General features: G+C 42.9%; 1 protein-coding gene across 2 annotated transcripts in view; it reads left to right on the top strand.

Moving 5' to 3' along the window:
- Positions 1 to 15,839, top strand: part of Aff3 (AF4/FMR2 family member 3) — a 442,217-nt gene that overhangs the window by 266,863 nt on the left and 159,515 nt on the right. For both annotated transcript variants that reach the window (XM_029480447.1, XM_021160510.2), the window contains exon 7: positions 12,953 to 13,033. In XM_029480447.1, coding sequence (XP_029336307.1) covers positions 12,953 to 13,033 — 81 coding nt within the window. The remainder of the gene's footprint in view (positions 1 to 12,952; positions 13,034 to 15,839) is intronic.

Raw genomic sequence — 15,839 nt, 5'->3', positions numbered from 1 at the left:
TAATATACCAAAGTTATAAGTATTCGTACCATTTGGACTAGAAATTATCTTAGGGAAATAATTCTAGTGAGGAATGCAGACATGCAAATAGGTACAGGCATGGGGATTTTTGCCAAAGCATCATTTGTAGTAATGAAGAAATGACACAAGGCAACTGTGTCGTGGGAGTAAACAAACAGCACCCCTGCAGACAGCGAGGTGGTCTTTGCAGCCCTCAAGAAGGAGATACATTTACATATGGCGCTGTGAAATAAAGATGTTCAGTTAAAAAACAAACAAACCAGTTACCCAACGGTGTGACCTCATTAAAAATATGTGTATGAGGAGTTAGGAGAGCTTGCTGTACAACCCTGAGGACCCAAGCTTGGATCCCAGCACCCAAGTAACCAGGCATTACACACACGGCTCCGACCCCAACCCTACAGGGGCTGAGTCAGAGGATCGCTCGGATCGGGACTTGCTAGCTTCCAGTCTAGCTGAGAAAATGCAAGCTCCGTGTTCGGGAGAGGCCCTGTCTCAAAGGAATAGGTAGAAGAAGATGGTAGAGGATGCCCAATTCCTTCTTCTGACCCCACACACAGGCACAGACTCCAGCAGCAGCACACATATGTGTTCATACTTCCACACATAGGCACATACAAATGAACGCATGAATATATATATATTCATATATATATCTTTCATATTAGTATATTCACATAAAAGATGGATAGTAGCCAGTGTTTAACACTCTTCACTATAGACTTTGTAGATATTAATATCCTAGAGGGTTCCCACACTCCCACACTTAGCATTTGTACAATGTTTCACTTTTAAATAAAAAGTGTAATTTATCCAAGCAGAAAAAGGACCATGAAGATACTATTTAATTAAATTAAAAATTGAAATTAAATCATATGATCTAGACAGCCTGGATATTCTGTGTGCAATTCAAAATGGCATCAAGTCGGGAATAGAGACAAATACACACAAAACTGTTAAGTCGGGAATGCCCTCTCCCCTGGTATGGCTACACCAAAGTCAGAGGGTGTGTGTGCTCCAGGTCTGGGATCCCTAAAGTTCACCCCTGCTGGAGATGCTCAGTGCTCCTAAGAGAAGCAGCTCAGCATTTGACACAAAGCCCTGGGAGCTGATGCATGTTTCCATTAATGCTGTCTTCCCTGGATCCATTAATGCTGTCTTTCCTGGATCCATTAATGCTGTCTTCCCTGGATCATAGGTTTTAAAGTAGTTGTACTTAGTGTACAAACAATGTGTCACGTGAGGGTATATGCACTTTGCCCATGTTTCTCACCTCAGGCTCCTTCGTCCCCTCTCCCCACAACCTGCCTTCTTCTCCCTGTCCTAACAGTTCCCATCTGCTTCCATGTCTGTGTAAATATGTTAGTTAGACCTGGAGTCTGTATGTGTGAGAAAATGCCAGGTATTTATCTTGTTAAATTTTTTTCTCTCTTGCTTTATAGCTTTGGTTATGAATTCAGGCCTATATTGAGTAAGAGTGGGGAGTGTCTGGCTCCTGATTTCAGGGGAAACAGTTCAGTTGCATATAGGTTTGCCACACACCACATTTATTGTGTTGAGGTTCACTCCCTGTCCCTAGTTTCTTTGGCACTTGTATCACAAAAGAATGCTGATTATTGCCAAAGGCATTTTCTACATCTACTACGATGATCCTATGATCTCTGCTTGTGTGTGGTATTAAAGTCATTGATATGCATGTGTTGACCCACACTGAGACACGGTTTTAATAGTTACGGTGTTGTTATGCATTGTGCATAGTACCTTGAGTTATATTGCAGAATGTTACATAGCAGAATATTGTGCAAGCTGTCTGCCCCTTTTGATACTTAAACATTTCCTAGGAGCGGTAAGCATCTCTCTTGTATGCCAGGTTATGGTCTAGTATGCCAGGTTACTGGCCCGCAGTGAGCGCTCAGCACACGTTCAGTTGGATGCACACTCAAGTGTCTTATAGAAACTGAGATGATTGGGCTCTGCTAAGTCAGCCTGCTTCTCGTGGGTACAGGCCTCGCCTCGGGAGAGGAGACATCGCTGTTGTCAGTGAGAAGCTCTGTGAGAGCTGCACACTCCATTTTCTCTCGTAGTTTAGCCATCCTTGCCATCTTCTATGTGACAGTCTCCGTGAGATCTTCCTTGTTTACCTATTCCCTAAAATAGTTTCCTTTTTTTTTCTATTTTATTCACTTTACTTCCCAATAACAGGCCCCTCCCTCCTCTCTTCCTGGTCCCACCCTTCCAAATTCCTCTGTCCATTGCTGCCTCCTTTTCTCCTCAAAGAAGAGGCATCCCCCTTGGGTACCCCCCCACCCTGGAGCATCTTGTCCCAGTAGGACTAGGCACATTCTCTCCCACTGCATCTCAGGTAATTATGGGTTTGTTTTTTTCTTTACTTTAATAATGGGCCACTATCCCCTTTTACCTTTGTTTTCGATAGATACCTTCCACATCTTTGCAAATTCGTTCTTCTATTATTAAAAGCTTAATTTACTTCTAGTAAATGCAGTTGGTAGCAGGACATACGTGTAAATCCCAGCACTTCAGAAGAAGAAGTTGAAAGGATCACGGTGTAGTGAGCCTTCAGAAACACAGACATCAATGGGCCAAACAAACCGGTTGTTTGTGTTCTGACTACCCTGACATCTCGATTCAGATAGATGGTTTCTTGAGAGGAACCATTTGAGTCCTTTTCTGCCCCATTTTAAGACTGTTGTCCTCATGCTTTTTTTTTAAAAAAAAAAAGGGGAAAAGAAACATGGATCTTATGAAAGCTACACAACTGTCCCCTAGAGGTTGGATGGCTGCTGGTGTTTGGTGATGTTCCCTATTTCCTACACAGCCATCCTGCCTTTCCGATTCATCCTTGAGACCAGCAGACATTTCTATAGAGCTGGGCCACCTGTGTGTGCTATTCAGTGATACAGTCACCTCAAGTGTTTGAATAAAGTCAACACAGTAAGGTCCCCTACCTTCTGCAGTTTTGTCTTTGGCCGTTTCACTGAGGTCCAAAAATACTAAATGAATAACTCTAGGCATGCTATTTGAATTGTGCCCTATTCTGAGTTGCATATTAAAATCTCTCCTGCCCCGCTCCATGCCTCCTGAGACAGGAATCTTCCTTTTGTCACTGTGTTCACCCTGTGTGCACTGCCTGCCTGCTGATTCCTTACTGGCTCTGTTGGTTACCACAGTCCACCACCACCCTGTCACAGGGCTTGTGTCCAAATGATTGATTGATAATGACCCAACCCATAACTAAGATGGGGACGCTGTTCAAATCTGTGGGTGTACACATGGAAATAAGCACAGTTATATGCAAGATTTCAGACATTTCCTGGAATCTTAAAATGTGTCCCCCAAAAGTAATGGAGTCTCTTATAGACAAAAGCCAAAGTAGCCAAAGGGAATGGGAGCTGGGAGATGTCTGTAAGGGGATGGGCGCAGGCTGTGGGCTGGACCAGCCTCACCCTCCTCCATCGTTGAGTAAGAAATCCATCATACTTGGAGCCATACCTGGAGTGTTTCTCCTGCTCCTGGTGACTCGGGTTTGTTTTGGTGCAGCCTTGCCTGCCCTGCTCTGTCTGTCCACCTGTCCTGCTATACAAAGCCTTCTACTACTGTGTTCACCTCCTGCCCAATGTCCCCTGCAGACGAGGGCTTAGAGCAGTGTACCCCCCTCATAGCTACCCAGTGCTATGCCAGGGGTTGTCCTTAGGCCTAAAGCGCACGTTCTAGATTCCTTTACATGATAATCCAGCTTTTCAAAGATGGTGAACCCTGCTTACTCTTTGAGGAAACTCTAGACACAAAGGCACACGCTCCCTTCTGTTTGTGCACGAGGCTCCAGTGGCAAGGGAGTGGGGAAGCAAATTATTGTTTAATAAGCATTCTTTTATTATGCCTTTTATTTGACTATGAATAATTTACCAGTTAAATATTAAATAATTAACGGAGTAAAATAGATTAAAAAACAAACTCATAAATGCCTTCTTTATTTATCCTCTCCCTTCGCAAGGCCCAAGCCAAAAGCTGCCAACAGTAATTATAAAGTTGGTATTATAGCAATAAATCTCACTGACTGAGTACCTACTGTGTGCCAGACATTCTAGACTCTTTGTATACGTATCACTATTTCTATGAATCCTTTAGCTATGGTTAATATAATTTTGTATATGATAATAGTAATAGTAGGGGGGAACTATTCATGCAAGCTCATCCTGCTCATTTGTGGCAGGGCCAGTTATTACACAAGGATTTATACATCATCCCTGGTCCTGGGGTTTCATAGGCCACCCCTGATCCTGTTCAACCATTCTGCTTCTCTGTGATTGATTGATTGATTGACACAGGAGTTTGTCAAATGGCTATTTTCCACCATACTTATAGAAAGGAGTTTGGGAATGGAAAATCTGATCTAAAATGCACCCACTTCTACCCTTTGCCCCCACGATCTTCCTCTCTGGTCAGAGTAATGCAGTCTTTTCCTTTAGCTATATTACAAAAGAGCAACTTAATGGCAGCAAACCATAGTTCAGAGATTCATTATAAGCCCTAAGTGTCTCTCAGGAGGTGTTTACCCTTTCACCAAAAGGCGTCATGGGAGTCAAAGCTAAGGTGATGGCAGTACAGTTAATACTGTGACTTTGCCCTCACTGTTGCCCACCTCAATCTGATGTGGTTCTCAGAAACAGCCCAGAGAAGAACCAAGCCTATGTTTAGAATTTGGGAAATGCCCCACAGTTCCTCAGATGCTTATGATTTTGACTTAAATTTTTTTAATTTAAAATTATGCCAATTACTATATCTCATCAGGAGCACAGACTGGAGACTAGCCTGTGTGGGCTGCGGCCCAGGGATGGAGATGCTGACACCTGGCTTGCAAGGGAGTCTCCAGCACCTCAGCTATGCACCCCTGCCCTGGCAAATTTAAATTCTGAGAACCCAGTTTAAATTCTTTGACTCTAACGTTTTAATCCACTGAGAGTTATAAAAACAACCCTAGACTGAGGGATGAGAATTCTAATGTATTCTACACATTAGTAATGAAATGGCATACAAAGACAGGTGGATTTAAAAATAAAATTTTAAAACATGTATTTTTTAAAATTATAGTTTCTGAGTAATATTAGGGCTCCTTTAAGACGAGAGCACTAGAGAGTGAGAGGGGCCTCTTCTGTGTTCCTGCCCCTCAAAGACACAACTGCACCTATAAAATGCATCCTTCTAAAAAAGTCCAAAATTAGGTATTTAACCTGAAAATAAAATTTGGAGGTCACATCTTGACTTTCTATGGAGAACCCTGCATTTCTAGAGACAACTCAAGTCCGCCCTGGTGGGGTTTTCATCCCGTGGCCTCAGCTTTATATAGTAAGCGGGACGCTCACAGTGTTTGCTGCTTGGAGCACTTGTGGGTTTTGCATTCCTCCATCTGTGAAGACTGCATGGCATGTTCTTTCCGCAACCCGTTCCGATGACCCCACTGAATTTTATCCCTTGATGCGTCACCCCTTTGAGGGCAGAGCCCTAGCATTGCAGATGATTGGCTGAATTAGCATTCCACTCGGAGATCTCCCCATCCACTGATCTAAGATACTCAGAGAAAGGATTGCATGTGTGGTGAGCAGTAAAAACCCTCTGTTGGCAGCACAGGCTACCTGTGGATGATTGAATGTGTATGAGCAGATGGTATACAAGGTTGATGCACATACTATGACATTTTATCTGAGGAAGAGTCTGCCGATGTAGGTGAGGTCTTAGGATGATTTCCCATTAATACCAAAGGATGCGAGTGCAGCTTCTGTGAATCCCCGTCTTGGTTACTTTTGGTTCACGATGGCTCTGTTCCTGAATTTTAAGATCACTGTGGCTTTTGCTAATACTTTAAACAGTTATTAGTCGTTTGTTTATTTATAGCCACATATAAACCAGTTACAATCATGGTTTCTGGCATTTTAACAATCTACACTACAGAAATTTCTTAAGCAAATATTTTTAGAAGGTACATTTTCTCCAGCACATACTACTTTCTGTCCGAAAGCTTTCTGTGAGTAGTGTTTCCATTAGGAAAATGGCAACTGTAGTGGCTATTCCTGGTTGTCAACTTGACTATATTTGGAATGAACTACAATCCAGAATTGGAAGGCTCACCAGTGACCCTTATCTGGAGGCTTGGAGATCCTTATCTGGATCTTGGTATGGAGATCTTGAGCCTTAGTGGCTATGGATTCCAGAAGATTAAATCTCCGAGTTTAAGGAACACACTTTTAATCTGGGCTATACCTTTCATCTGGGATTAAAGGTGTGGTGGAACACACCTTTAATCTGGGCTACACCTTCTGCTGGAGACAATATAAGGACATTGGAAGAAGGGAGTCTGGCTCTTGCTCCTTCGCCTGCTGGCTGTGTGAGACTGAGTAACTGCTAGATCCTTGGACTTCCATTCACAGAAGCGACTGAACCATTGTTGGGAATTGGGCTGCCGACTGTAAGTCATCAATAAATTCTTTTACTATATAGAGACTATCCATAAGTTCTGTGACTCTAGAGAACCCTGACTAATACAGCAACCTTATTAGTTTTGTCAATCTTTAAAGTTTGCGTTGAATGCTGTTTCTCAGGCTGATTCCACTGGACTGTCTCATTTTAGCCCTTGATGTCTGACCAGCTTCACTGTAGACAGAGCTTGCAGTGAGATCAAATGTACTATTCCGTGTTTGCCAAGCCCAAGCCCTTCTACTATAGACAAGTAGACCAGGGATGTCTTTGAAGTTCTGTTCTTGGCTATGACTTTCTTTCTCTGAGCAGAGCCAGCTAGCCTTGATGGCCAGCCCTGGAGTCTGCATGTGAAGGCCTATGCTGACCATTTCCTCAAGCACCATGTGTGGGTTGGTGATTAGGGCATAGCCTTCCAATACACCAGGGAAAGAGCATTTCTTTTTCTTCTCTTATTCCCAGACTGCCCCCACCAAGACCACACTCCTCAGAAATGCTGTCCCCTTCTGCAGAGGGCAGTGAGCAGCCGGCAAGGAGGAGATTGGGAGGTTAATGACATTATCATGTTCTGATGGCGGTGACAATACCCTGTTAGGAATGTCACCACATGAATACCTGTGAAATGACTGAAAATCTGGGTGGTTATTCTTTTATAGAAACTGAAACTGAAACCCTGCTCTACTCTACAGCTGTCAGCACCACAGGCAAACAGCTGCTCCAGCATTTAACCCTTCCGTTCCCGGGTGGCAGAGTTAAGCCATGGTCCTACTTAGAAAACAATGTTTCTGAGAACAAAGCTGTAGTTGGTTGCCCACCCTGTGAAGATGGCCACCTGTTGCCAACAAGACCACCCTCTCCTACCTATGATCCCCGACCCTACAGTCCTTTTTCCATGTTCACATCTTTTTATTTTGTGACTAGGCTGTTTTTGCCAGGGTCATCTGCATGGCCATGCATGTGACACCAGCCAGGGGAGCTTGGTGGGGTCATGGGGGTGGGGGTGGGGAATCTAAAACTAATGGCTCTTCCAACCTGGTGTCTAGCAGTTGGCATCAGTTTTGACCGGGAGAGATAGGATGCCACAAGCTCCTTTCCTATCCATCTTGGCAGGACTTGAGTTGTGATGGTTCATGTGCGCTTCTACAGCTCCTACAGAGTTTATGATTGCAATGGCTGGGTCATAAAAGGGTTTGATCACGGGTCTGTATGCACAAGACAAGATATAGTACACACAGGATTCTTTGTGATCCAGGGTTAGGCTTCCCCTGCGGGGTCCTGGAATATCTCACCTGTGGATAAGGGGGGGGGGGGAGGACATGCTGTAAATAAAGCGAAGTATCAAAGAAGGGTTGAATCAAAATCAGGAAATGTGGATGGGGTTGGAGACCCTGGATGCAGGGGGTGAGAATCTCTAGCCTTGACACAAAACTACATTCTTCTCTGAAAAGAAGGTAATATGGGAAAACTGAGGGGAAATTGGACAAGAATGAGAAATCATACTTGTGCCTGTCCTTTACTATTTGTTATTTTAGTTCTTAATTTTTATACAGTATGTTTTGATCATATTTTTCCCTCCTCCAAGCTCCATCAAGGTTCTCCTCTTAGCCACTGAACTTCATTTCTTCTTCTCTCTTAAAAAGAAACAAAAAGAGCGTGCATGCACACACGCACGCACACTCACAGACACACACACACACACAGTCTATGGAGTCCGTTTTGTGTTGGGTAATACTGAACACGAGGCCTGCCCTGAGGTCCAGTTGATGAAATCCATTCCACTCCATTGCGACTCACTTATCTCTCTCAGCAGCCATCAATCACAAGTAGCCTTGGGTTACAGGTGGGACTCGGTCCTCCTTCCCTCATGTTCCTCATGCTGGGATTCCATCTTGTTTGACCTGTACTGGCCATGTGTCTGCTACCACAGTCTCTGAGTTCACATGTGCATTAGCCCTGTTGTGTCTGGAAAACACCATTTCCTTAGAGTTGGACACCACCTCTGATTGTCACAGTATATTTGCCTCCATTCTACACAGATCCCTGATCCCTGAGGGGAGGGCTCTGATAACATCTCATTTAGAGCTGAGTGCTCCAAAGTCTCCCACCCTCTGCACATTGTCTAGCTGTGCATCTCCATGTTAACCACCATTTCCTGAGAGAAGAAGCGTCTCTGATTAGGGTTCGGCAATGCACTGACCTATGTATATAGCAATGTGTCATTAGCAATTATGTTGTTGATATGTTCATTTAGCAGGACCCACGGCCTGTCTAGTCTCAGGTCCCAGGCCTAGTTAACAGTGTCAAGTACGGGTTCTATCTCGTGGAGCAGGACTTAAATCCAGTCAACAGTTGGTTACTTGCACAGCATCTGTGCCACTATTGCCCCAGCAGATCTATCTTACTGGCAGGTCACTGTTACAGGTTGCAGACTTTGTACCTGATGAAACTGAAGGTTACTCTTCTCTTCTGGTAGTTTGTATAGAACCTTCTAGTACCGTGAATGCTAGTTAGCAATGGTGAGCAGCAAGCTTCTATGTGAACACCAGCTTGATTGCTTGATGTAAGTATTGTAGTGTCTTCAGCAATAGGATCATGTCGAGTAACCAGTAGTAGTGGAAATATCCTGTACTATATGTGGGGTGGGAGAGTCTTTGCTCACACTTTTAATCAGTACCAGGAATAAATTTCAACTGAAAGCTTTTCTATCGGGTCCTAATTACTTAATTACTTAATTTACTTGGCCAACTCTTGTTATTTTGTTACAGATACATTCATTTCAGAAAACCTAGGGACCTTTTTTCAAAAATAAAGTGCAAATCGCCCTTATGAATCATAATTCTTTGAATAACTTCAGTTCTAGTAACATATAATTTGTATAAATAATTACAAACTGAACAACAGATTGCATATGAATGATGCCTTATTTTTAAGACAAACACACTTTGTCATGTGTTCTTATGTCTTAGGCTTCCAACATCTAAAACTCAGAAATAAATTAGGTTTCTCATTTTAGAAGCAAGATCAGACACAGTGTGATATCGATCTGTGCTTCCTTGATGAATGCTTAGATATGGGGCATTCTGCTGTGTTATTGTGTGCCTTATCTGATTCAATCTTTATGCCTGACTCAGGGAACGATGTTCCCATTCCCTCTTCTTCAAGAATATCACAGCTGAGGTCCAACGTACTGTACTGAGCTGTGCCTTAGGTATGCTTGCTGAGCTAGTGACAAGCGAAATAGAGAAGCCTGTCTGCTCCTGGTTTTCCTGCACAACCTTAGTGAATAATTTCAATAAATGCAAAGCATATCTGATAAAGCCATTACATAGTATAATATATAGCATTTCATACTTGCATTACATTAGAAAGCTTATTTAAATAGTCCATAAAAAGTTCGTGGTTTTGTTGCTTGGACGTTCCATAGAACAATGTCCATGTTCACTACTCATTTTTGTGTTTGATAAAGCTTGTTGGATGGGTAAATCCCATTGAAATGCAGAGCAGTATTTAAATCAGCACCAGCAAGAAAGTTTACATTGACACATGACTGCTTAGCTCAGCTCACCTCACCTCCTTCTAGGGAAGATTCACTATAGAAAATGCTCTGGCTGACACTTACATAAGTAGCTCCTTTGCCTGAGAGACTTGCAGCCCCTCTTTAAGGTCTTGAGTTTAGTTATCTAAGCATCCTCATGAAAGGTTATCAGGATCCCTGTTTGTTGATTCTGTTGAGTAAGACTGGATCCTCTTGAAGGAAGGTATCAGTGTCTCCTGAGTGTGGTTTGTATTCAGCAGGGAGAAAAGCATCAGAAGAGGAAGCGTAGGTATAGACTGAGGAGTGCACTTTTAACACGATAGCCCAGAACAGGCTCTGAGTGGAGCAAACAGTCAGTGCTGGGGATGAGCCTGGGGAAGGAACTCCCATGTCATAGTGGAACAGTGGGGAGCACCAGCAAAGACACGGAACTGTCATGGATGCTGTGAAGTGCAGCAACACAGGGAACGGGCACTCATCCAACGCAGGCCCTTCGTAAACAAGGAGACACTCACTCATCTGTGAGTATTACACAGTAGGAAGTGGAGTGAGACCTACAGGGATCCCTTTATGTTGCTCTCATACATGAAGCTGAGAGCTCTGAAGGCAAGTGCACTGCAATGAAGAAATGTCCTTTCAGGAGAATCCAGTGAATGTGGCTACTTGAGGTAGCTTTATTAGGGAAGGTTCTCCTTCCAGGTGATGATAAGGCCTTGGTGAGTTGCGAGTTCATCAAGCACCCACTTTTTTTAACCCTTAAACTACATATACCCAATATTCCATAGACTCTCCTGTGTGTGAACATGGGCATGTGTGGGTTGCAGCAAAATAGGATTAAATAATACCTTAAAAAATAACAAGAAAAGGTGGCTATTGACATGAATTATATACATAAAGAAAAGCTAAAGAAAAGATGACGGTTTCTTAAGGGACGAAGCCAAGGAAGAAGAAAAGGTTAAAATTAAATGGGCAATGACAGGATCTAGTTCCCAGGAAGAGGACAGGGGTAGGTGAGGATCACAAGTGGGGAAGGCAGCTGGGCTTGATTCCCATGAGGAGCCACAGATCTGTCTTCTGGGAGCACTGACACCCAGGAGCCTCTGGTTGTTGTCAGAGACATAATAGGGAAGCCCTGGGTACTGTTAGATGTGAGAACCAGATAGGTTCAAGGAAGGTCACAGAATATAGGAACAGTGTCCAAAGAACATGGAAGAGGAAATAGACTAGAACCAGGGCAAAGAGCATCCTAGCCAACTAGAGGTCCTGGACTGGAAGTCAGCATCTCAGGTCTGTAACTGATACACAGTGCCTTCTCCTTAGCAGCCATCTGATCAAAGAAAGTGAAACAAAGCTTTAATCTAAAGCTTCAGTTTAGAAGCTGACCTAAGAGTGCTTTTCTACTCTGAATCTAGATACTCAGAGTAAACTAGAGAGAAACAAGAGTAACACTTCCAAAAAAATGTTTTATATGTGTGTGTATACTATATATACTATATATTGCATATTATAATATGTTATGTAATCATATACTTATGTAGTGTATAATATATAATATATGTGTATATAGTATATATAGTATACTATATAAAGTATGTACTAAATGTACTTTATGCTATATATACTTTATATAGTCTACTATATAGAGAATATAGAATATATGTTATTACATATTACATATATAATAGATGTGGACTCAGATCATGTCAAGAAGTGGTGCAAAATGTAAAATGCTTTGGGGCTTCTACAGGGTTGTCCTTAAAACCCAGCAAGTACCTCCACTCATGAACATGATGCCCCCCTAAATACAAACCCAGCATCCCTACTCCTCAGAGGGAGGTGGGAAGAGACGAGGTCATAGGCTAACCGGGGTCTGTTCTTGATGACTGCAGACTTTGAGGGACACTTTGAAAGCTTACTGCTAAACCTTCCTGCCTGCGGCATGTGTATCATGGCAGAGCTGGTGGAGGCCCACTAAACCCTTACAGGGTGGTCAGGGTACTCACCTTCCCTTGGCTCCCATGTGAATTCTGCCCCATCTGAGGCTCTGCCGGAGAGAGCTGCTCAGGAGAAGAAGACTCAAGAGCATCCCTGGATTTCCCAAGCCCTGAAGGATCCTTTCTCAAAGCCTTGCCTACCAGAGGGTGGGGCTCTGTCCAACAGAACAGATGTCTTAACTTTTCTTTTTTAAAAAAATCAATTAACGTTTGTGTTTTCTCAGACATGAAAATGCAGGACAATCAAAAGTGGGGTTCAGAACCTGTTTTCATTGATCCTCTTGGCCATCAGGAATCAATTTAATCCCTTCATACGTTATTGATGGCAGCTGCCTTCTAGGAGACAAAACTGAAGAAAGATACTAAAATAATAAATGTGAACAAACCCCCACCCCCTTAGCTCAGGAGCCAGTGTCTGTCAAAGAGCACATGACACATCAGTGTGCACAGACTCAACATGTGCTAATACTGGCTTGAAGGATTTGATGCCGTCGTCTCTCTCTTTACTGCAGCTGTGGGGCTGGTTTCTCTCCTTCCCCTCCATTTCCTATGAAGAGTGCAATGATGTATGGAACTGGTTGGGAACTCCATCTTTATCTTTAATAGTTTAGACAATTCATCCAATAAAGATTGCTAAGATTTCAGCTGTCTTAAGCACACCTCCAGAAACATCCCATGAATCTTGTGTAGTGGTTCCAGCCTCTGTTTGTAGGTCATGAAAAATAGGACAGCCCTCTCTTTAAAGGTGTTGGGGGGAGAGCCTGAGACTGTTCATAAAAATGAGATTCGAACCTCCCTTTGAGTTCCCTTTTGTCCTTTATTTATTGCTGACATTCTGACGCCCCTTGAATCTCTGCATGCCCCTTACCTTGAGACGATTGTTTGAAAACACTGTTTTTAATCTCACCTCTAGGAGATGACCTGGCTTCCTCCACTTTCTGCTATTCAAGCTCCTGCCAAAGTGGAACCAAGCAAGTTCCCATTCCCAAATAAGGTGAGCGTGTGCAGCACTAGAGAGGTACCCCGTGTCTGTCTGTGTAGACGTTTAGAGTGAATGGTATGTTAGCCCTTCATAGTCTTTACCCCTGTAAATGTTTCTGCCGGTAGCATAGACTCCGGTCTTCAGTGGTTTGTAAACTATGATGTGTCTTCATTGAAGTGGGCAGCAAGCTTTGACCTTACACTTCCATGTCCTGCGAATTACTTTATGTTAAGTCGGCGGCGGTTCTCAGCCTTCCCAACACTGCAACCCTTTAATGCGGTTCCTCACGCTGTGGTGATTCCCCCCAACCGTAAAGCTGTGTCCTTGCTACTTCATAACTGTAATTTGCTACTGCTCTGGATCACGATGGCCTTCAGTGACCCCTGTGAAAGGGCTGCTTGACCCCTAAGGGGGTCATGACCCTAACTAAGGATGAGAACCACTGACCTAAGTGTTTGTGACATTGAATAACATCTTGCAATCTTTGTACCCATTCAGTGAGCTCCAGTGTCCACACAAATACTCCAGAAAGCGTTTTTTAATGGTTAATCTTAAAATGAATGCCTTAGAATTGAAGGCATGTAGTAGTTAACGTCCCTGGATATCCTTTTACAACATACAATTTCCTAAGATTCAAAAAGGATGTCTGTATCTTCTTTAAAAAACTCAAGCCGCAAGATACACTTAAAGTCTAGTATGCTTTCTGTGACTTTCCTAGCCATGTAATTAAGTCCTCACTATAAAAGATCAAACTATACAGGTAGAAAGAAAGGAAAATGGGAAGCTCGCTGACACCCAGCAAATCCGTTTTCTACAGAAATATCACTGCCTTCTGAGTGAACCACTTAAGTAACAGTTCGTTGCCATTACTGAAATGACAAAGTCTGTGCTAAGGGCTGGACTTTTGCTTCTGTCCCTGTCTCTCTCTCTCCCTCTCCCTCTCCCTATCTCTCCCTCTATACCTCTCCTCCCCTCTTCTCTTTCTTTCATGCAAAGAATCAAACCCAGGGCTTCAGGTCTGCTAGGCAAGCAGTCTCCCCTTGAGCCACAAGCCCAGCCTCCTAAGGGGTGCTTACATTTCCCTTAACAAGGGTACTTGGAAGACCTCCTGAGTGACTGTGGATAGTAGCTTAGTGTTGGGTGGTGTGGATTTGCCTTGATTTGTTTACTCCACTCTTATTGGTAGATAGCTAGCTTATGGTCAGTTACCTCAAACACCAGGACCACTAGCACTCTTTGTGAATGTCCCTTTGTGTGCCTGTCATTGATTATCCCCAGTAATGGCTGGAATTATGATATGGAGCCACTGGAAACTGCATTTACACTTGGCTATGTTTCAAGAACTCTTGTTATGCATCCCAGGCAATGATTAATGCTAGCTAAGGTTTTATCATCGCGCCTGCTCGATGGATGGAAAGTTGATATCTCCTTGTTTTAATTTGCATTTCCCCAATTACTTCTCTCGTGAGCAATGGCTATCTCTCCTCTACGAATGGCCCATTCACATCCGTTGGCACTTCATAAAAATGATTTGTAGTGACCACTTTTATCTTACTCATTTGTCTAGTGTACATAATGGAATCATTTTCTAACCTTATTTATGGGCCTTTTGTCTAAAAAAAGTGTTAGATTTTTCTGTCAGAGGAAAGTAAATCCTCTTTTCCTACATTCTAACAATGGTCTCTATTCTAATTTTAATATGTTTTTAGCCTTAAAAGATGTGGGATGTTGGGAGTAGCTTTCGTCTTTGTAGTGGCTAGTAAATTATTGTAGCACTGTTCACACGTTAGCCCATTTTTCTCAGAGGAACTTGAAGTTCCCTGTGTGTGTCAACATTCTAATTTATTTTAGGCCTGACTAGTTAGATATATGCACACACACATATTTCTCAATAACTTAAGTCAGGCCAACTAAACTGGGCATGGTAGTCCCATGGACTTGAAAGGCCGAGGCAGAACAATCTCCTAACCCCAGGACTTCAAAGACTCGCTTTGACAACATGGTAATGCTCTGCCTCAAAAACAGACAGGGCTTGGGTGGGAGGAAGAGGAAGGAGAAAGAGAGAAATAAGACAGAGAGTTGCAGAGTTCTTGAGACAAGAATCAGAGAGTGAACATTCCCGGCTTCAGTAACACCACCTAATAAGGAAAGTAGCATATCACGGGTAAGCTCTAAGCCAGACCCCTTTGAAATGCTCAGGCTTCGAGCTGAACAATTTCTGTAATACATGGTTCTAGCGAATTCTTGCCACGTTTAAAAGAAAATGATAAATCATCACAATCGGCACATAATTCGACCTGAATCTATGGTCACGCAGAATATCCTCAGACAAGCCTTTCTTAAATACACACATCTATGACAGAAGTTGTGGTATGGCTAGGTTCATCCCAAAGTATATTTTGTCATCCCTGTCTCAAAAATGTGTTCTGTTTTGTTTCATGTGAATATTCAAGTAGGACCTTAACTCCTGAGGTGAAAATGAAATCTTAAACTACTAATGCAAAAGTTTCATTTTGATAGCTTTATTGAATGACAACTCACAAATGAAAATGTATTGAATGAACCAGTCAAATGACTCAGCAGGAAAAGGTGGTTACTGACAAGGCCTGGTTCCCTGAGGACCTGAGGGTCCCTGGGACCCACGAGGTGGAAGTAGAGAATTTTGAACGTAGTCTCCTTCCATGGATATTTTATTCCCTATTCTAAGGAGGAATGAAGTATCCACACCTTGGTTTTCCTTCTTGATTTTCTTGTGTTTTGGAAGTTTTATCTTGGGTATTCTAGGTTTCTGGGCTAATATCCACTTATCAGTGAGTGT

The sequence above is a fragment of the Mus caroli genome, chromosome 1 (assembly GCF_900094665.2).
Source record: "Mus caroli chromosome 1, CAROLI_EIJ_v1.1, whole genome shotgun sequence".
Classification (NCBI taxonomy): Eukaryota; Metazoa; Chordata; class Mammalia; order Rodentia; family Muridae; genus Mus; species Mus caroli.
The sequence above is the reverse complement of the archived record's forward strand: the minus strand, read 5'-3'. Positions and strand labels throughout refer to the sequence as shown.